Raw genomic sequence first — 22,572 nt, 5'->3', positions numbered from 1 at the left:
CCCCCAAATGCTCTGGGCAGGGAGCAGAGAGACCGCAAGGTAAGTGTGCAGCCCTCCGAGGAGTCAACGATTATTTGGAGGTCAGTGAGCTCTGAGCTTTAGGGATTGCATCATCGAGTCACTCATTTTACAAATGGGGAGACTGAGGTCCAGAGGAGGGCAGTGACCTGGATCACCCATCAGGCAAGCATCCATTGGGAACCAGGGTTCTTGTTGGGGTGCCTGCAACTTTTTCTCTAGTCTCAGGACTTGCTCAAGGATAAGAATTACCTGGAATGCTTGTTAAACATTTTCAGGCTCTAACCCAGACATAACAATCCTTTTCGAATTAGGTGGGGGGGGGGGGGGGAGGGATGTGGTGTGGGTCGGGTAGGGCCAAGCAATTGTTTTAATGAGACCTGGTGCTTCAGTGCTTCCATGAAGTGGGCTCAGGAGACCTCCCCCTCCCAGACCACCCATCTCTCCCCACCACCCTGGTTTTCCAGGGAGCTTCTGAGTGGGAATCCAGTGGCTAGGGAGCTCCTCCATCTGGGCACCCTGAGAACACTCACCTCCCCATTGAGGAAGCAGTAGAGGACGGCCACCACCAGGCCCTGCAAAGGGGGCAGAGGCAGCAGGGGGTCAGTGCAGGTGCTTGGGCACCTGGCCTCCTTCCTTCAACCTCTTCCCTATGTCCTTAAAATTGCCAGCCCCAGGCTCACTTCTCCCCAGAGAGTGCCCCAGAGCCTTCCCACACCTCTCACTCTAGGGGGTACTGGGGCTACCTCTTGGGGGGGCCCACAGTGCCCCTGGCTGTGCTGGCATCATCTGGCACAGGCTCAGCTCCTTGGGGCAGGGGCAGGGTCCAGCATGGGGCATTGCATGCATGCGATTTCAGCGCAGAAGCTGCTAACCTGGGCCTGTGGAGACCCGGCAAGTCACCGGAATTAGTAAGGCAGGCCGTCTGGGTCTGGGAGAAGCAAGGAGTGGTGGCACCTGAAGTGCACCTGTCCCTCAGGTAGGGGGTGGGGACAGCCCATGTGAGACCCCCTGGGCCCTGTGTGGGCTCATTTTCAAGATAAGCTGGAAACCTGGAGATGTTCCAACACAGGCAACTATTCAAACTGAAACACTAGCACGTGAGCATGATGTCAGAACAAAACCAGCATGTAGGTCCTGGCCAGTGAGGTATGACTTCCTGTTTATGTCACCTTGGTTAGGGACCTTGGGGCTATATATACTTTACGTTCCTTGGTGTGGTGGGGGTTTGTACCTATCAGGACCCTCGCTCTCTAGTCTCTGGGGTTCCTGTTTCCCAGTGGCGCCTCCCCCTGCCCCCAGTCTTGGCTTGGAGCTTTGCCAGGGCAGGGACTCCAGTCTCAAGATGCAGGATTGAGGCCAAGAGGCCTGCTTGGGGCCATAAGCTATTGGGGGTGGGGGTCTCCACAGTGCTTATGCTCATCTCAGGGACACACCTCCGGCCAGCCTGCCCTTGCTTCTGCCCTGAGGTTTCCCTAGCTGGTGAGCACCCTCGCCCTCAGAGGCCTGGGTGTCATAGCTCTGACCTCAGGGGGCCCTAAACCGCACCCGCCCCCCACTCCCGACACTTCCCAGTCCCATCCAAGCCTGCCCTCACCTACTTACTACATTGGAAAGGACCCAAAAGAATGATGAGCCAGCCTGACTATGGTGGGCTTAATATGTACCATTGCTCAGGGCTAAGGTCATTTTTAACAAGAGTTAGTGACAGACCTCAAAGAATTATCAGGCATCGAGGACCACTGCAGAACAGGGACTATATGGGGGAGGTGGGCAGCAGGAACACTTACACAAGGTACCAATCTCTAAAGTCTGTAGCATGTTAGCATCACGTGGGAGCATTTGCCTATGTTGCACTCCATACCCAAGTCCAAATGTCTGAGGATGGAAGCCCCAGCAGCTTTGAAAAATCCCAGATGGTTCTAACAGGTATTCCCAATTGGAAACCACCATCAGAGGGTGTGAAAGGCTTTGGGATGAAATGGAACAGGATGTGGCGTGCCACCTGGCTTGCATACTTGTGGGGCTTTGGTTTCCAGGTGTATCACTGAATCCTTGCCAGAGCCCGAGCTGGAGGTCAGGCTGCTGGCTGCGGGTGCGGCCCCTCTCAATGGGCCCAGGAGTGCCTGCGCTGCCAAGATCCTGGGACACATTTTCACAGTTCAGGTGAGGGCAGGAGTCCTGGGTGAGGGAAAGCTAGTTGTACCCCAGGTATCTAGTGCTGTCTCCCACAGCTGACAAGTTAAAGAAATTCCACAGTGTTTATACAATCATTAAAAATGAAGTCTTGGAAGAATTAATGACATAGGGAAATGTTCACCACAGGTAAGATAGAGATATTGGGACAAGCAAGATAAAAAAAAACCACATGCAGCGTGACCTCAATTTTACGGGATGTGTGTACATGTGTATGTGTCTTCCTGCAGAGAAAAGAGACTGCGAGTAAACCCACTGTCACTTTAACAGGTTATTTCTGCAGTCATGAGATTGTGGATGATTTCCTTTCTTAACTATTCCTTATTTTCCAAATTTCCTATATTAAGTATCATTTCTACAATCGGAGAAAAGCTAATCAACTTGCGTCTCTAAAAGAACAGGATGGTGGGATCCCTGGGTGGCGCAGCGGTTTGGCGCCTGCCTTTGGCCCAGGGCGCGATCCTGGAGACCTGGGATCGAATCCCACGTCGGGCTCCTGCTGCATGGAGCCTGCTTCTCCCTCTGCTTGTGTCTCTGCCCCTCTCTCTATCTCTCTGTGACTATCATAAATAAATAAAAATTTTAAAAAAAATTTATATAAAAAAAAAAAAAGAACAGGATGGTGATAATGTATTGTGGTTCTGGGTATGTTTTTCCTTAAGCCCGGTCTTTTAGATACGCACTTGCATATTTACATTTGAGAAGAATCATCCCTTTGATTGGCTTAAAATGATGGGGGATGGGATAGAGGGAACAGATGGGGACAGAGCTGGAACATGCTGCACCTTGAGCGGGCAGTGGTCACATGGGGGTTCACTATCTACTATTCTCTTCACTTTAATATGTGAAGACATTCTCTACAATACAGACTTTTAAAAATAGACACATAGAGAATATATATGTGTAATACATAATAAACTGATAATATGTTTGTGAACAAGGGTTTAAAAAAACCTCAAAGATCTGTTTTCTGCATAAACATTTCTATGGACACATTAGGAAAGTGCTTTTGGTTTTCTCTCGACAAGCCATTTCCTTAGAAGCCAAATGGCCTTCCGCTGACAGTCCTCAGCCCCAACCACAAGCCCCAGCTCCAGGGGACAGGAAGTCGGTTCCCTTTCTCGGCTGGGAGGCTGACCTGGGTCTCCTTGCTCGCAGTGTGGTCACTACCCATTTCTGGAAGCCAGGCCAAGGCCTTCCATCCTTGTGGACCTGGAATCCCCTACCTGCTAATGGGCCATCGTGACCCAGGCCTCCTTGCATGTTAGAGGAGCAGGTGGGCATGAAAACTCCCTGGTGCAGAAACAAAGAATACGGATTATTCCGTAGAGAGGCTGGGTTCCCTGGAGGCCTGGGGCACTGGCAGGGAGCTCCAGGCAGAGGAGAGAAGCTCAGGGAGGGCAGAGGGGACAGCCCCTGGGTTGGGTCTGAAGGCAGGGCTAGGGCAAGACCTAACTGCTCAATAATGTGTCTCCAGTAATGTGTCCTGCCTGAAACCTGAAAGTGACAGGAGGATGACCCTGACTCACCCACTCGCCCTGAACTGGGACTCGAGGGAGACTCAGGGTCCCGTCCTGAGACCAAAGCCTCTGCCATGAGGAAGACTGTTCAGGATAATCAGTGCTGTTGAGGACAGCTTGGCTTCTTGAGGAACAGCCACTGGGAGAAATTTCTCTCAGGCCCCCAAGCCCTTAATGGCTTTTCCTGAGAATTGGGTTGTTCCCATCTATGGATATTACAAATTTTGGAACAGATTGCTTTGGCTACTGGGGAGCTCCAAACCAAATGTATGACCCATCTCTCCCACCTTCGTGGCACTCTATTGGATTTGCTTCTCTGTATGAACTCAGTTTGGGTTTTTATATTATTTTTTCGCTGATCCTTCATCTACTTATTATTTTTTTAATCCTCTGTGTGGTTTTCCTGAAAGCTACATCATATTATTTTTGGAAGGAGACAGCTATGAGAGTGTAAACAAATAACATTCTGAAGTTTGGGATTCATGTGAAGAGTCCTTCTGTCTGAAGGTGTTTATTATTTGCTTTTTGTTGGAGTTTTTTGTTTTTGACTATTCATTTTTTTTTTTAGCCTGACAACATCTTATGAGTTGGGGGTAGGTGATTTCCCCCTTCACTTTCCTTCCTTTTTTTTAAAGTTGGTTTTTCTTTTTGATACATTGTGTGTGCACATAGTTTCAAGGAGTCAAATGATTCTCATCAAAACAAGGGCAGCCTCCCAACACCCCTGCCCCCATTTCCTGTTCCTCAGAGGCAGCTACTTGGAATTCTCTTTGCAGCTTCTGAATAATGTGCTGATGCTGCTCCTTCTGGATTTTTCAGTTTGGGGCATTTCATGGACTTCCCAGAATGAAGAGTTTATTCTCCTTCAGATGCCCTCCCCCGCCTCCCATTCCCACAATGCTCTTGAAAGAGAGAACCCCCAAGAGTCACAGTCCTTGAAGCTTACCTGGAAGGAGCCAAGGGCCAATTCAAAGAACAACTGGACCTCCATGGCGTCCTCTGGGGAGAAGGCGAAGATGATGTAGTGGACTCCAAAGAGCGGGATCAGCAGGAGGGTGGACTTGGCCAGGCGCCTGCAGACAGAGACCCGCTGTCGTGTCCTGTCTACTCCCCACAGGCACAGCTCCACACACCCCAACCTACCTCATTGTAGGAGGCCTGGAGTGGTGCCCCCAAATCTTTGTGGTTTTATCTTTCATTTTGGAGAATGTCCAACTCCCACGTACCCATCCCCCAGGGCCAGTCCCCTAAGCTTTCTGATCGTGCACCCATCAGGAAAAGAAAAATTTGAACACATAGCCACCCAAATAACTTTATTATTTATTAATTACATGCATAAGTTATCAAACCTGTTATTCACAAAGGCAGCATTCTTAATTTTTTGATAATAACTATCTACAAGGAGACATTCTTTTATTTGCTTCCCAGATTATGGTTGCTAAATTTAGAGATAAAAAATACAGGATGCCCAGTTCAATTTGAATTTCAGATAAACAATGGATAACAGTTTTTTTGGACAAAGTGCGAAGACACTATTTGTTGTTTATCCAAAATTCAAACTGAACTGGCATCCTCTATTGGGCAACTTTATCCTGGATCCCCAGCTCTACCCTACTGTGGAGCCCACTGCCCTAAAGGTGTCCTGGAGAATCTGTCACCAAGTAATCACATCACTGCCAGATTTTCAAAGCTCAGAACATCACAGAGAAAGTCTTGGTTGGACACTGATTTATCTTTAACTATTCTGTTTTGAATTATGTCTCCTCCAGCCAAATACACAAATTGAAGTCCTAGGTGCAAGACCTCAGAAATACCTACCTGTACAAGCACATAGGGCCCATAAAAGGTGATTGAGCTAAAATAAGGTCATTAGGGTGGGACCTTAGTCCAATCAACTGGTGTCCTTGTAAGAAGAGGAGGTGACACCAAAGATGCCCACACACAAAAGGTCCAGTAAGGACACAGGGGAGAAGGCAGCCATCTACAAGGCCAGGAAGGAAGCCTTAGAAGAAACCAAACCTGTGAACACCTGAATCTTGGGTTTCCAGCCTTCAGCACTCAGAGAAAATAAATTTCTCTTCTTTACATCATCCAGTGTGTGGTTATTTTGTTACGGTGGCCCTAGCAAACTAATACGGCATCTCCCTTTAACATCTTTTAAAGGTTTTAAAGTATTGTTGGATCCCACATCTGATGAAACCTAGAGCCTTTCTCCCCTGAAAAATACACATACCTGTACAAATTTCTCTGAATTTGGGCCTCTGAAGCCCTAGCGTTTCCCCAAACATAGATGTCTGTTTCCTGGGATCCTGAGAGATTTCCATCTTCCCACCATTGGGCAATGTCTAAGGCTTCCCAGTGGGCCCATCTCTCCTCACCTCTATTCCCAAGAACATTGTAACCTTGGAATCAGGGCCAGTTGGGTAAACCATAGGTGCTCTGTAAATATCTGCTGACTGGCTGAGTGACACTCAGCCTTTGCCCTCTACTTACTTATAATGGTTCATTTCTTTTCCTCTTGTTTCTTGGGTTCTAAGTTTTCTCATCAGGATTCTTAGAATGTTTATAAAAAGGATGAAGTTAATCTGGAAAACACAAGAGGGACATGGGGCTGAAGGTGATTGCCACCTCTCCTGGCCCTGGCCCCTGGGAGAAGGTCGGAGAAGGCATTGCAGACCACACCCAGGGTGCATATCACTGCACCACCCTGCCCTCCAGGCATCCCCACGGCCCGGAAGAACAAACTGTCTGGAGATGTTGACTGACACAGCGCCTGCTCCTGGCACTGGCTGCAGGAGCTCTGAGGTCTGCTCATTTGGGGCAGCGATGGCTCACACTGGGGGTGCATTGGACTCCCTCGGGGACCTTGTTAAAAGGCAGGTCACCAGTGACCTGAGAATCTGCATTTCTTTCTTTTTTAAAAATTTTAAAGATTTTATTTATTTGACAGAGAGAGAGAGCACAGCAGGGGGACCAGCAGGCAGAGCAGACAGAGACACAGGCTCCCTGTTGAGCAGGGAACCATATGTGGGGCTCAATCCCAGCACCCTGGGATCATGACCTGAGCCAAGGGCAGACCCTTAACTGACTGAGCCACCCAGGCATCCCTGAGAGTCTGCATTTCTATTAAGCTCCAGATAATGCCCAAACCAGTCCCTGACTACACTTTGAGCAGCAAGGCTTTCTTCCAGCAGAGACTCTGGGGGCAAGTCGGGGGTGGGGGGGCTCCCTCCATCAGGGGTTACAGGTCAGCAAATCTGGGGTGGGGCCCAAGAATTTGCATTTTTAACAAGCTTCCAGGTGATGCTGAAGCTGCCAGTCTGGGGACCACACTTTGAGTACCACTGCCTCAGAGCCTTCTACAATCACTTTGGAGTTTAATAACCAACTCCAGGAAGCCACCCTTGATTACCTCTCTTTCCTGATACATTGCAGTTAAGGGGTCATGTTGGTGTGCAAGCACTTGAAATATTTGAGGGAGGCTAAACGCATGCATCTGTCAAACTTGGACATGTATCTACTTATCTGCCAATTCAATCATAACTTCCTCAAGGACAAGAATGTAGTCTCATTATTTTTTTTGTGTCCTTTTCCTCAAGCCCAGTGCCAGAATGTTATAAAAGTGCCCACGTGGCAGCCAGCCGGCACCTCTCCACCTCTCTCACCCACCCACCGGCTACAGCACCATTTGCAGAAGCAGGGATCCATGGAATCGCCCAGCCAGGCACCCTCATTGTTCACACAACCAGCCTGGGGCCTGGGAATGCTGGCCAAAAGACAAGGATTAGTGATCTGTCCAGGACTCCTAGCCCACTTGCCTCTTCAGCAACATTGCTTCTCAGCTTGTTGTTTGTTTATGCATCTTGCTCGCAGCTGACTATGCATGGCCTAAACGAATAAAGGTTATTTTACTTTCATTTATTTGTTTTGTCTTAGAGTTGCATTTTGATTTTATAGGGAGCACTGAAAGGCAAAAAAAAAAAAAAAAAAGAAAAAAGAAAGAAAAGAAAAGGAAAAACATCTTTAAGAGCCCAAGAATGAGTCTTAAATAGTGAAATTTGATGCCCTTGACCTACTGGTTAGGAGATTTTTTTTTTAAGTTCTTATTTATGAATTTAAGTAATCTCTATCCCCAACATGGAACTTGAACTCATGACCTGAGACCTAGATGCATGCTCTTCTAATTGAGCCAGCCAGGGGCCCCTGTTGGGAGATATTTTACATCAGGAGTGCCCACCAAACATCACTAGTCTGGTGAAACCCGCCAGGGCATGGGGCCCATCGCCCCTCAGCCGGAGTTCTCATGGGCTGGGCTGTCAGATGCCCACAATGATGGTAGGGAAACTGGCCTAACTGAATGAGGAAAGACCGCCTATGGGAATATTATGCAGCCATAGCACATTGGCTGGTCAAATAATTTCAAAGAACATGGGATAGCTCACATCTATTGCTAAGGTTGGCAACTGAAAACTAGTATACAAAACTATATTGAGCACTTGGAAAAAAAGTATGTGTGCTCAAAAAAAAAAAAAAAAAAAAAAGAGGAAGGAAAAGTACATGTGTATTCCAGTGTGTCTCGGTGCTAAAAGTTCATGTGGTTTTATTCCCTTTTTGAAAAAATGTACATTTTGTATCTTCCAATTTTTTTTACATGAATTCTATTTTGGAAAAAAAAAAAAAGTAAAGTAAAAAGAAGGGGTCCCAGAATGGCCCCCTCCTCCCAACTGCTCCTGGAAGGTCACAGCCAGCCAGTGGAAGTGGGGTAGGGGGGGTGTGGAGGTGGCCACTGCCCTGTGCTGCACGCTTTCCCCCTCCAGTGAGCCCATGAAGGACTCCTCCTGTCAAATGGTCCTGCAGCCGTGCCTGGTGTCCCTTGGAGCCTTGCACACAGCTGAGGGGCTAATTCCTTCCAGGGGATAACCCCAGGGTGTCCCCATCTTCTGCCCACCTATTTCCTATCCCTTCCCACAGGCTCAGCTCCAGGCTTCCCAACTCTGACTGCAGAGCAGAAGCACCTGAGAACTTTGACATCCAATGAGCGCTCAGGCCCCACCCCAGAACAAAGAAAAGCCCAAATCTATCAGAATTTTTAAACAGCTCCCAGGTGATTCTGAAGGCCAGCTCAGTTGAGACACTCTGAGCTCCCCGTCCATGAGACTCACTCCTGTATCTCCTCCCTGGAAGCCTCAAGGCCTGCCCCCCCGACCCCCCGCAACAGCATCCCAAAGACCTAAGACCAAGTTTCACTCGGCTTTCCTCAGCCCCAGTGATTTTTCTGTTTAACAAGAGCCTGCCTGGAAAAAAGATCAGGACCCAAAGACCTGAAGGAGGGATTTCAGGCCAGTTTAGGGCAAGGAGCTCTGCTCACCACATTTTAGTGGCTACTCACAGACCAAAGAGAGTTATATCAACTTTTGCTTCCTAAGTACACCTCATCTCACTCCTGCCCACCACCCACCATTCTCCCATCCATCATCTAGACCCTCAAGGCACTGGCCAATCTCGGGAAGCTCTGTAGTTTGTCCCTCCCAGCTCCTGGAGGGAGTGATGCTAGCCCTGTCCTTTGGCCTTCTGTCCAGGTCAGTCACCCTTTCCATCTCTCCCCCCTAGAGGATGGCTACTCACCAGGATGGAGAGGATCACGGGCCCCCGAATGACCCACCAGATGGACTCATTGGCATTGACATCCCAGCACCTGTGGAGGGGTGGCCAGGCATGGTTAGGAGTGGAGAGCCAAGGTGACCAGGAAAGACCAGTTCCCCACACTGGTGGCCCTGAACCCTGTGGGTGTGTGCCCAGGACTGTTCTTTTTTTTTTTTTTTTAAATTTTTATTTATTTATGATAGGCACACAGTGAGAGAGAGAGAGAGAGGCAGAGACACAGGCAGAGGGAGAAGCAGGCTCCATGCACCGGGAGCCTGACGTGGGATTCGATCCCGGGTCTCCAGGATCGCGCCCTGGGCCAAAGGCAGGCGCCAAACCACTGCACCACCCAGGGATCCCGCCCAGGACTGTTCTAACTGACCCTGTTCTGCTGCCCAGGAGCGTCTCTGAGGCCACTGGAGCAGCTCCCTGTCCCTGTGCATGTCCAGTGAGTGTCTGGGGGGCAGTAGATAGTACATGGAACCTGAGAGCCAGAAGATCCCAGAGCCCAAAGCCAGCACAGTGACAAACTGCCAAGAATGGCCAGGCAGGTGACATCAGTGAGTGAAGGGGCTGGGTGACTGCCATGTGACCTCAGGACCCTGGGACACCAGGTGAAGGGAGTATTTGGCAAACTGGAGAGCATGAGTGTGGCCTAAGGCAACCCCGACTCTGCTCCCGCTGATTTTTGCCTCAAAGGGAAATGAGAGATGTTGGTAGAATGTCTCATGTTTTCCAGAGAAGCTAAAAATCCCGATTTAAAAAAAAAAAAATCTAATTCACCCAATGAAAATAATTACTTTGAAACAATTATTTGGGAGGCACATTTGGACTGCAAGACACTGGTAAGCCTCATACTGGCTCGGGTGCATCAGTGTGTCTATGAGCAACTGCCTCTGTTCTGTCACGCTGCCTCACTTTGTCCCCGGCTTTCTTTCTTTCTTTTTAAAGATTTTCTTTATTTATTTATTCATTCATGAGAGACAGAGAAAGAGGCAGAGACATAGGCAGCGGGAGAAGCAGGCTCCATGCAGGGAGCCCGACGTAGGACTGGATCCCAGGACCCCAGGATCACGCCCTGAGCCGAAGGCAGACGCTCAACCACTGAGCCAGCCAGACGTCCCTCCCCGGCTTTCTTTCAAGCTTCTCTCTGCGTGCCTACTTCCCAGCAGCCCCACCTGGGTTTACCTCCATCCTCAGAGCCTGGGATCTTTAGAGAACAAAGTTAGATCTCTTTATCCCCATCAGGGGTTACGGGAATACAACTGTGCCCGCCTCTGTTGGACTCTCAAACACCGGGGTGTAGGGAGGAGCAGAGGAGAGATACCCCAGGAGGCAGGAAAAGCCGGGTTGGCCCAGAGCTCCCTCTCTGAGCGGCACCTGCCTGGAGTTTCACGGCTCCTGCCAGGCACCTGCAGGAGCTGATGGGGTGGGCAGGAAGGGAGGCAGGCCCAGGAGGGTGCGGGCGTGGTGAAGGCCACGACCCACACCACTAGCCCAGCACTCCGGGGTACTCGCCTGTGGCCCCCAGTGTGAAAAACAGGCCATTCCTAGAAGTGTCCATCCTGCTTGAAGAGCTGGACAACATAAAATACACTCTTGTTACCTCTCCTTCAAACAGCTTACCCGACATCTTCCAGAAAGTGCCTGCTGATAGCCCACGAAGCAACAAAAATGGCCGGGGAACCTGAGGATTAAAAATAAAGGGAGGGGTGGGGGAGAGGGGACTCAATTTTCAACACCCATACAGCAACAGGGCAGTGAGCCCGGCCTAGGAGTGAGCAGGTGCCACAGACACCCCCTTGGAAATCCTGTGCAAATGGGTAGGCTCCTGCTTCTAGGGTACTAGGCACACCCTGGCAACTGAGGCAGAATCAGAAGGATCTTTTTTCTTTTTTTTTTTTTTTTTTAATGATAGTCACAGAGAGAGAGAGAGAGAGAGAGAGAGAGAGGCAGAGACACAGGCAGAGGGAGAAGCAGGCTCCATGCACCGGGAGCCCGACGTGGGATTCGATCCCGGGTCTCCAGGATCGCGCCCTGGGCCAAAGGCAGGCGCCAAACCACTGCACCACCCAGGGATCCCAGAATCAGAAGGATCTTGAACACCACAGTGGGCTCAGGGTGTCCTGGGAGCCTGGGCCAGACCCGGCCGGCCCACTGCAGGGAAAGAAGGGGACAGTGATGATCTACACCTGCGCTGTCCTGGGCAGTGGCTCCTCGCCACGCGTAGCCATCGAGTACTTGCTACGTGGCTGGTCCCAGTGGAGATGTGCTGTAAGTGCAAGATGCCAGATTTTGAAGATTTAGTAGGAATAAGAGAATGTGTAATATGCTCATTTTATATTAATTACATGTTGAAATGATAATATTTTTACACCAGGCTAAAGAAAATATATTATTATTATTATTATTATTATTATTATTATTATTTAGAGATTTTATTTATTTATTCCTGAGAGACACAGAGAGAGAGGCAGAGACACAGGCAGAGGGAGAAGCAGGCTCCCTGTGAGAAGCTTGATGTGGAACTCGCCAGCAACACCCCAGGATTACAGCCTGAGCCAAAGGCAGATGCTCAACCCCTGAGCCACCCAGGTGCCCTAAAATATATTATTGAGATTGATTTTACCTGCTTCTTTTTACTGTGTTTGCTGTGGCTACTAGAAGATTTTAGGTTATACATGGCTCATTCTGTTTCTAATGGCCATGCTCACGTGCACCTGCACAGTAACAGCCCTGCCCCTGGGCTGCTCAGTTTTCAGACCTCCAGCAACCAGGTTTACACCCTAGCCCCTCATCCCCAGGCAGAGAATTAAAGGATTTTTCTCTGGAAGAGGCAAACAGCCCCAGACAAAGGGTCTAGTGATCATGAGGCTGGGGACCCCCCAACACAGTGGCCACCTCCAGCCCCATCTCCCTCAAGAGACATGACACACACACCCCTCTACCCCACACACAAGATGTTCAGTCAGCACTGAAATGACTCATTCTTAAACATGAACAGACAGTCAAGGTCACGGACATCTGAGGAAAGCTGATTACATAAAAGACAAGGACCAAAATAATCAGAGAGAAGGAACTCAAAGGAAGCAGACCATGCAGGCTGCAGGAGGCACTTGAACAAAACAACTCTAAGGAGTATCATCAGAGAGATAAGAGGAAAGATTACATCTGCAAGACCCAAACAGGATGCTGAAAATAGGGAGCAGTCGGAGAACCAGGAAGAGGTCTTAGAAATTGAATATATGATAACCAAGATAAAAGACTCTATAGATGGGTTGGAGGATAGAGACCAGGAATTGCCCGGAAAGCAGAACACAAAGAGGATAATGAAAAGTAGGAGGAAAGACAGGAAAAAAATCAGAGGTCAATTCCAGGATGTGCGCCATCTGATGAAAAGTTTTAGAAAGAGAGGATAAAAACCAAGGGGAAAGAAATCAAATAGGTGATGTAAGAACATTGTCTAAGAAAATGAAGGATGTGAGTTTCCAGATGAAAGGACCACCGGATGTCAGCGAAAAGGATGAAATCAGCTCGCTTGGGGGCACATCCCTAGGGCATTTCAAAACAGGGCACAGAGAGAAGACCCTCCAGCTTACGTAGAAAAAGATGAATAAAAATGCTCATGGGGGTGGGGGGAAGAATAACACAGCAGGGGTGCCGGGGTGGCTCAGCAGGTTAAGCATCCTCCTTTGGCTCAAATCATGATCTCGGGGTCCTGGGATGAAGTCCTGTGTCAGGCTCCCTGCTCAGCTGGAAGCCTGCTTCTCCCTCTCACTCTGCCCCTTACCCCTCAACCCCTGCTTACACATGCTCTCTCCCTCTCTTTCTCAAATAAATAAGTAAAATATTAAAAACAAAACAAAACAGAATAACACAGCACATCTTGTAACATCAGATGCCCAAACAGAAAGCCTCCAAGATTCTAGGAGAAAACGAGTTTTTCAACCTAATTTCTATGCCCAGGAAAACAATGAATTTGGTGTGAAAGTTGAAAAAGATATTTTCAGATAATGCAATGCAAAAACATGTACCTTCCATGTACTCTTTGTTAGACAAGGACTAGAGTGTGTGCTCCAACACCACCAGGAGCAAACCACAGAGGAGATAAGAAATAAAGGAATCGGCTATGTAGAGGAAAACGAAAGAAATTCTCAGCATGAAGGGTAAGGGAATTGAGCAAGTCTAGAAAACAACCAGCCCAAATAGAGCAGGAAGGCAGAAGTCTCTTAAAAGACCATTGTTGGGTCTATTTGGTTAAATAGCATCCTCCCTAAGTTCATATCTACCCAGAACCTTAGAGCATGACCTGATTTGGAAAGAAGGTCTTTGCACATGTAATTAGGTAAAAGGAGGTCATAGGTCGTATTTATAAGGAAGCCAGTCATATGGGGGCCCTAATCCAATATTGCTGGCATTCTTATAAGAAGGCCATTGAGAGACACAGAGGGAAAGGACTCACAGAGGGAAGAAGGCCACATAAAGACAAAGGCAGAAATCGAAGGATGCATCCCTAAGCCAAAAACCACCAAGGACTGCCAGCAATGACCAGAAGCTAGAGGAGAGAGAGGCATGGGGCATTCCAGAAGGAATCAACCCTGCTCGAATCTTGATTTTGAACTTCTGGTCACCAGAACCGTGAGAGAATAAATTTCTGTTGTTTTGAGGCACCAAGTTTGTGGCAATTTGTTTACGCAGCCCATAGGAAACTAAGACAGCAGGAAGAGACCAAACAAATAGGAACTAATAGATTTCCTGTTGACATTGGATGATTTGGAAAACAGCCATCGGAGCGTCTTCTAGTTCTGTGGGAGAATTTGGGGGAATTAAGTACAGGAGCATAAAACAAGTAAGTCAATTAAAAGTGACTCCATAAAAAACAAAAGGTTAGACATTGGAAGTAAAATCATTGTACACAACTCAGCTCTGCAGTAAACATTTACGTAGACATACTGATATATACATCGAAGAGGACTTAACCCAAAGTGGAAAAACTAGTGATAGGATGGAGGTAGTGGATGGAGAATTTTACAATCTTACTGTCCATCATTTAGAGTCAACCAATAGTGCCTCAGATGGACAAATCAGGGAATAGTAGAATCTTTTTTAGAAACACAAGAGTGAACATTAGAAGGACCAGCTAAGGAGTTGTATGGTGTCACCTCTGGGCAGAAGTGGGGGCAAGAGACTGCATTTTGTCATCGTAAGTCTTGTGGTCCTATTTAATTCTTTAAACCAAGTATGTGCATGACTTTAATAAAAATAACATTTTTCCAAAAATTCCCTGCCTTATTTTTGGGTGCTTTGGGCAAAGAACATAGGTTCTGAAGGGCCACCTATTCAATGTCTTCCATCTTTAACAGAGTGGGTGGAAAGTGGGAGAACCGATAATGGCTCGAGTTAGGGTTTCCCAGCGTGGTCTCCAGACTATCAGTATCAGAGTCACTGGGGCCTTAGTAGAAACGAAGAATTTCTGGCTACACCCAAGGCCAACTGGCTCAGAGGCACAGGACATGGGGTCCAGCCAGCCGGGTTTGACACACCCTCCACGTGACTCTGATGTTGGCTCCCAACTCAGTGAGTGGGAGCTTGGTTCATCTTCCTAAAAGCCAAAGGTATCACCATTTTCTGGGTACAGGCTGACACCCAAGCCACCTTTAAAAAGTGTAAGTGTTGGATAAGTATTAAAAACCTTAAAAGTGGGCAGCCCCAGTGGCACAGCGGTTTAGCACAACCCGCAGCCCGGGGTGTGATCCTGGAGACCCAGGATCGAGTCCCACATCGGGCTCCTTGCATGGAGCCTGCTTCTCCCTCTGCCTCTCTCTCTCTCTCTGTCTCTCATGAATAAATTTTAAAAATCTTTAAAAAAAAAATAAACCTTAAAAGTGCTCACTCCTGATTTCAGTGATCCCAATTCTAGGATTCCATATTACGTGGAAATAAGCTTAGCTCACAAAAATATTTGTCACTGTGCTATTTATAATAGTGGAAAATTAGAAACAACTTAAATATCCATATAATAGGTATTTGGTTAAATATGTCCATGGACTAGATAAAAATGTTTATGGAAAGGGTAGAAAAATACAGAGTACGCTTGTGTGTTAATGGAAAGAAGCAAGATTCAGAATTCTACATATGGAATGACCACAAAATTGCAGAGAAAAACTGAGTAGGAAAAATAGTCTGGAGGGAAACCAAAAAAATTTTTCATTAGATGAGACCAGGGTAATTTTGTTTCTACTAAAAAAATGTTTTTTCACTTTTACAGTGAGCATGGACTCATTTAAGCAACCTATCTCTGGGGAAACAAGTTGCATATAAACTTAGGAGGGGCCCCAGCTTTTGCAAGAGAACAGCTTCACCCAGACAAAACACCTTAGACCTTCCTGAGTCCCTTCATGTTCTCCTCAGGACTATGCAGGCAGAGAGGAGGAACTGCTGTTTTAACTGCTGTTTTATGTGCTGTTCCACCCCGAGGGCCTGGCATATAGTAGATGCTCAGTAAATATTTAAGGAAGAAAGGATGGCTCTCATGATCTCATTTAAACTCTTTTAAAAACTCATTTAAACCCTGGGATTGAGCCCTGAGCAGGTGCTCCTCCCCACCAGCTTGTGCTCTCTTTCTCTCAAGTGAATACACAAAATCTTTAAAAATAAATAATAAAATAAAATAAACCCTCCTAAAAAATCTGTGATGGGGATGTCACAATCCAATTTTGTCTCGTTGCTAGACTACGACACCTTTGAAGCTGGAATTGTTTTTGGTTTTGTTTCTGTAATCTCTAGAAGCCCCTCCTAGCACAAAGAAATACTCGAAGGAAGCCAAATAAATTGTGATCCTGGTATTACAGATAATGAAACTGCCCATGTTCATATGGTGAGATCCTGGCAGATTTGGGAGCCAAAGTCAGTGAATGAGGTTAGAAACTGGGTGCTTTTTTGGGGTCACCTGCATAAAGCAAGTCCCTGGTTTCCCAGCACTCTGGGACTACTGTCCTATGCAGAAATCCAAAGATCTGCAGAGCCCCACAGCTCCCACTGGCCAAGGGTCATGTGCTAATCAGGCTGCCAAAGTCTACAGGAGGGCTCAGTGAGCTCTGGCACCTCAGGTGACTTTCCTGATGTGAGGAGATAGGGCCCTTTCTTGTAAGGATTCAGACAAGCAGAAAAGACAGGACATTCCTGGCAAGGGCACTTCTTAATTAAAGACACTAAGAAGAAAGCAAGTGAAATTAATGGCTGGTACACATGACTATCCCTGTTAGCATATGAGTCACTCAAAGGAACCTGGCTATCTTTCTAGAGCCCAGTGGGTAGCTTACATATGTTCATCAAATGAATACAGATGGATGGATGGATGGATGGATGGATGGATGGATGGATGGACAGATGGATGGATGATGTATACAGATGGATGGATGGGTACATATATGGATGGGTGGATGGTTCGATGTATAGATGAATGGGTAGGTGGGTGGATGGATGGATGGATGTTTGTTAATGGCAGAATAAGAATTTAGGGCCTTTGGAAATACACAAGCCTTGGTTTGAATCCTGGGTCTGCTCTTGTCTGCAGTGTGAGCTGAGCATATTACATCCTTTCTTTGAGCAGGTTTCTTTGAGAGGCTTCTGGAGGTTGTTGTGGCAATTAAATAAGCACGTAAAGCACTGTACTCATAGTAATTGCTCAAGAAATGGAAGTTATCATCTTCACTGATTAGAAATGAAAGGGGGAAGAGATGGAATGGGGCCTGTAGTTGGCTCTCTTACTACTATTTCCCCTCCTTTCCACAAACAAACTCTGAATTTCCTTTGGGAAACCATGTGGTTTGAGTAGCTTAAGCCAATCAGTGTATTTCCCTCACTCAGGCCTCTGTGATTGGTTCAAGGATGTATATGAGATAAGCCGGTCTAATCAGAGTGAACCTCAGAGTATTTGCTGGGAATGCTCGGACACAGCCTTTTTCTCTCATTGGATATAACAAGGAATCTGGTAGACCAGAAGCTGTTGGTCTAATGATAAAGCCAATGTTAGAGAAGGCAAAGTAGAAAGACAGACGCAAAGAAACGTGATTGAGCTGCTGGATCCAGCCTCATCTGAAGTTGGCAGTCCCTGAGCTTTTCAGATATAGGAGCCAATTGATTTATGTTTAAAGCTGATCTAAGCCAGGTTTTCTGATACCTACAGTCAAAAGTACCCTAACTGATATAGAAAGGAAGCAAGAATGAAAATATGTCAGCAGAATGTCTAAGGAAGACAAGTGTTGGGTTGTATTGAATGGTAAGAGACTTTGGGTAGCCAAAATTGGGGATATATTTTAGCTTTTAATTCCCATTTGACATACAAATAAACCAGAACCAGGGCCTTAAATAAGAAGCAGCCTGCCTGATTCCACAAGTTGGCTAACTTAACTAAGCGTGGGGCTGGAACTAGAAACCAAATTCTCTAATTCAGCACCTTTCCCCATATACCACAGCCGTTATACCCATGGAGAAACATACCCCATCCGAGGGCAACAAATCCCTGGAGACACTTCCTTTCCGAGAAGAAAGAGATGACGAGGAGTGTGTGAAGGTAGAGACCTTCTACCAGCAGCCAGGCGTAGTTGGCCATGATGCAGTACTGGAAGAAAGCCATGACCAGCTTACAGCCCACCTGGACAGAGAGAGGCAGGTGAGCCCCAGGCTAGGTGACAGTGGGCCTCCCTCTAGTGGCCACCCCCAAAGGAAGTGACAGGGTGTGGTAAGGGTCAGGTCACAGAGGGAGTCTCTGGGGCTCATGGCCATCCGCTGTGACCTTCTACTCTCAAAAGACCAGGCCTACAGAGGTGTCTAGAGGGCGGAAGTCCACATGCCAACAGGCTCAGACAAGAAGGCTAATGGGCCATCACAGAAGCAGGAATTGCATTCAAACCCTGGAACTGGCTGCCAGTTGTAAACCTGTGTCAGGTAGGGCCCAAATCCCACATTCCTCATTTGCAGTTGAGAACACAGGTCTGGAGAAGGAAAGGGATTTCTGAGCAATGGCCTAACAAAATCCTTTCCAAGCTATTTCCACAGAAACAGATGAAAAGAAGGGACGTACCAATTATGTCAGGAGGCAACATTGATTATAGTGAAAACAGCCCCTCATTGGCACACTGCGTCTGTTCTGGAGACCTCTAACTACTGGATGGGGATGGGTGTTGGCTGTGCCTGGTTATGGGCATGTCTCTTACAGGGATCACCAGAAGCCATGCCTGGGGACTTATGGGGCACGAGGCTCCCTTGCCAGCAAGGCAACCCTTCTGACACTACAAGGGTCTCCTTTGCTTTCACTGAGCTGTTCCCTGGGGAGAAGACAGCTTCTGGGATGGCCCAAGGGCTGCTACATGGACTGCTTCGAGGTCACATCCACAGAGGAGGAGCGCCCAGTGCTGCCCTGCTGGCCAGCTGTGGTTCCTGGCCTACAGCCACCCATAGATTCTGATTCTAGGCAGGGCCCATGCTTGGCCTGTGAGTCTGCTGTTTAGTGGGCCCCAAGGAGGTTCCCTACTGGCACTGCTAGACTTCTGGCTAGTTGAGGTGGGGGGCCTGAATTTAAGTCTTTTTTTTTTTTTTTAAGATTTTATTTATTTATTCATAGAGACAGAGAGAGAGAGGCAGAGACACAGGCAGAGGGAAAAGCAGGCTCCATGCAGAGAGCCTGATGTGGAACTTGATCCAGGGTCTCCAGGATCACGCCCTGGGCTGCAGGCGGCGCTAAACCGCTGTGCCACCGGGGCTGCCCGAATTGAAGTCTTCTGACTCTCACTCTGGTCCTCTTCCTTCATCCTGCCAATCTCCCTGGGAGATTCCGTTTGAGTCGGAAAACACACACACACACACACACACACACACACACACACAGAACTATAAACCTTAACAGATCTGTAAGGAATTACAGATACGAGCCAGGGAGGGAAGGGGAGTGACAGGCAGGTTGATCAAACCAATCTCAATCTCCAATCCCTTTCTCCTTTGTTTGCCTCTGCTGTGGAGATTATGATAGTAAAAAACTCAATCTCCCAGCTTCCTTTGCAGTTAGCTGTGGTCACCTGACACAGTTCTAGCCAATGAAATGTAGACAGGTGTCTTGGGGGCAGGTGTTCTTTCCCATCCACAAAAGGCAAAGCTGCCCAAAGACAAAAGCTGTTTAACCCTGACAGTCTTGCTTGGCTGGAACATGGATGTGAGGCCTGGGGCTTCAGCAGCCATATTGTAAACATGTGGTGTAAAGCACGGAATCAAGCACCATGGAGCATAAAGAAGGAAAATGATTGTGTCCACCATGGCATCATGGAGCCCCTGTGCCACCTCCAGATTTCCCATCTGCGGACTGTTTATGTGGGAAACCCCCATCTCTCTAAGCCACTGATGCATAGTTTTCTCTTATATGCGGCAAAAGGGATTCCCAACTGATACACAGAGTGATATTGCAAAGAATTAAGAGTCGTCATCTGAGCCTGCAGAAGGAGGAAGGGGGTTAGATTTAACAAAACAATAGTTTCACTACAGACCTGCAGATGTGGACACACAGGCGTGTGCTCCCATTTTGCTTTCTACAACCGACCTCAATCCTCTTTAGACTTGGCCATCTGTCCACAGCTGGGCCTTTGCAGGTGGAGGGAAAGCCTCGCTACCTATCTAATTGCTCCAGTGGCTAATCCACTCCTGGATGCTGGGAGTCAAAGGGCAGCTTCCAGCAGCTTCCTGACAAACTGCTCACATACATGACCCAGACTATGCACTGGAGATGCACGACTCTCCCCCCATCCCCAGGTCTAGCCCAGCACCGGCCCCTCTGCTCTAGGCATGAAGTGCAGCCAAAGTAGGTACTTGGGGGCGGGGCAACGGGGCCGCCACCCTTTCAAAATTAGGCTGGGGAAGGCGGGCAGGCCTGGCCACACGCTGGGGCCTGCAGGTGTGTTACCCTGTGGGCATCACAGTGAGCAACATCGTCCGAGGAGAAGAGCACCGCGTCCTTGATGAAGTTGGACAGGGCACGCAGGATGAAGGACACGAAAAGGTGCATATGGATGTAGTTTCGGGTGCAGTGGAGCCTCCTGGAGGGAAAGAATGCAAGGGTGTGGGGCCAGAGCCACAGGCACTCTGCCACACATTAGCTCTACGATCTTGAGCAAACCTTTTCACCTGCCAGAGCCTGAGCCGCCTCCTCCTCTGCAGAAAGGGTCAAAGTCGGATACTCGTTCAGTCTTCTGGTACCAGAAGTAGGCTTTCTTATGGGGAACCCATCCCAGCGCTGGGTGGGGGTGGCTCCAAACCCCCTACCCTGTTGATAGACCTGACCAATCAGAGTACTCCAACCCCTGGCTGCAGTGATTGGCTCAGGCTGGGTGTGGGACCCAAGCGGGACCTATGAGAACCTCCCCCCACCCCTCCCCAGGACTTTCATTGCAACTAATGGGCAAGCGGCTCTCCTTGTCCTGATGTGGCTGAGCCCGTGGAATGTACCCCTGGGGCTGCTGGTGGTTGTCTCTGCCACCCCTGCAGAGAGCCTGCCTAAGGATGAGGCCAATGCAGAGTGGAGAAAGGGAGGGAGACAATCTAGTTCTGCTGATACCTTTGAGCACCTAGATCCAGCCATTCCTAAAGCCCGACAAAGCCTAAAGCCTTTGTCAATTATGTAGGTCAGGTCACCTTTGTTTCCTTAAACTGTTTTAAGGTGGATTTCTATTTCTTGCAACCAAGAGTCTGGCTAACATCCCTATGAAATGGGGCTCATGATACCTATCTTACAGCATTGTGTGAAAATTACAAATAGCACATGTAAAGCAAGTGGTGCAGTGAGTTCCTAGATATGGTCAGGAAATGCTAAATGAATAGAAATATGAATAAGGCCACAGGGATATTAGTGTTTTGTCACAGGTAAGATCGAGAGCAAGAGGCCACAAGGTGACCCACCCATACCTTCCTTTTTCCGGCCCAAGTAATTTAAAGAGACCCAAGTTCTGTGCCTGGAGAAGGCTGGGGAGACAGAGGGCTGGCAATGTGTTCTCACCGGAAAGCACAGAGGATGCTGAGGGCGACCAGGAGCATCACCAGGGAGGAGCTATAGCCCACGGTGTACATGACCTTCAGCTTCATCAGGTACTCGTGCTGCAGAGAGAGGCGTGTGTCAGCCCCACCCACCCACCCACCCGGCCGCCTGTGCTGTTTTCTGCCTCAGAGATACCTGCTGGGGCCACGTGAACCTTTCAATACGGACTGCTACACTGATCACTCCACGGGCCTCAATTCATAGACTGGGAACATCTTGGCTTTGGAGAAAGCCTCGGGGATCATCTGCTGCCAAACTCAATCTTCTACTCCATGTACAGCGCCCCTTACCACCACCCTGAATTCAAGCCTTTTGCTTGAACACCTCCAGGAATACAGGCTCACTGCCTTTTAGGAAGTCAGCTGCTATACAGCAGTGCAAAATATTAGATCATTTTTTTCTCCTGTGAAGCTAAAATCTATTACTTTTCAATTGTACTTATTGGTTCTTCTTCTGGACCCACTCCTGGAGCCACTTGAAATAAATTGAATTTGTCCGTACCTAAGGCCTATTCGTTATTTTTTAAAAATAAACGTGTCATTTTGAGATAGTTTTGGACTTATAGAAGAGTTGCAAATATCGTACAGAGATCTGTCATTTCTTAATACAGCTATTCTACTCACTCATCTCTCACATACATTCTCAGAATGACATTTTTCCTGTGTCTTCAATCTCTTGCCACAATCCTTCATCCTTCTGTTCAATTGATATGCTCTATCGTCAACATCCTTCCTAAATAAGACACCCAGAACTGGTAGCTGGAAAGCTCCAATGTATTCTCTGACCAGGAAGGAGGATCATCACTTCCCCTGACCTGTACACCGCACGCCTATTAATGCAGCCAACCACCACTTCACATTACTGACTCATCTTTGATTCAGAAAGATCTCAGTGGGATGGAAAAATGTGACATATAAAGATAAATATAAACCTTGCATCTTTTAGATCCAAAAAAAAAAAAACCTAGTATGACAGTCTTAAAAAGAAATCAGAGAAATGAAAATTAAACAAACAATGTTATATACCATTTGTTCCCAACCAAATTAGCAAATATTTAAAAGCAATAATATCCTATGCAGGTGATGGTATAGTGGGAGTAAAAATTGCTTCAATCTC

At 47.7% G+C, this 22,572-nt stretch overlaps 1 protein-coding gene across 2 annotated transcripts in view; it reads right to left on the bottom strand.

The window, feature by feature from the left end:
* Nucleotides 1–22,572, bottom strand: part of SCTR (secretin receptor) — a 74,369-nt gene that overhangs the window by 2,657 nt on the left and 49,140 nt on the right. Inside the window, exons 5-12 of one of the 2 annotated variants that reach the window (XM_041739774.1) lie at nucleotides 21,418–21,515; nucleotides 20,329–20,461; nucleotides 17,880–18,033; nucleotides 11,004–11,064; nucleotides 9,360–9,429; nucleotides 6,228–6,319; nucleotides 4,681–4,807; nucleotides 552–593 (exon numbers count right to left, since the gene is read on the bottom strand). In XM_041739774.1, coding sequence (XP_041595708.1) covers nucleotides 552–593; nucleotides 4,681–4,807; nucleotides 6,228–6,319; nucleotides 9,360–9,429; nucleotides 11,004–11,064; nucleotides 17,880–18,033; nucleotides 20,329–20,461; nucleotides 21,418–21,515 — 777 coding nt within the window. The remainder of the gene's footprint in view (nucleotides 1–551; nucleotides 594–4,680; nucleotides 4,808–6,227; nucleotides 6,320–9,359; nucleotides 9,430–11,003; nucleotides 11,065–17,879; nucleotides 18,034–20,328; nucleotides 20,462–21,417; nucleotides 21,516–22,572) is intronic. The other variant, XM_041739775.1, reaches the window with a different exon arrangement.

Source organism: Vulpes lagopus, chromosome 24 (genome assembly GCF_018345385.1).
Source record: "Vulpes lagopus strain Blue_001 chromosome 24, ASM1834538v1, whole genome shotgun sequence".
Lineage (NCBI taxonomy): Eukaryota > Metazoa > Chordata > Mammalia > Carnivora > Canidae > Vulpes > Vulpes lagopus.
Note: the sequence above shows the minus strand (reverse complement) of the source record. Positions and strands in the feature narration are given on the sequence as shown.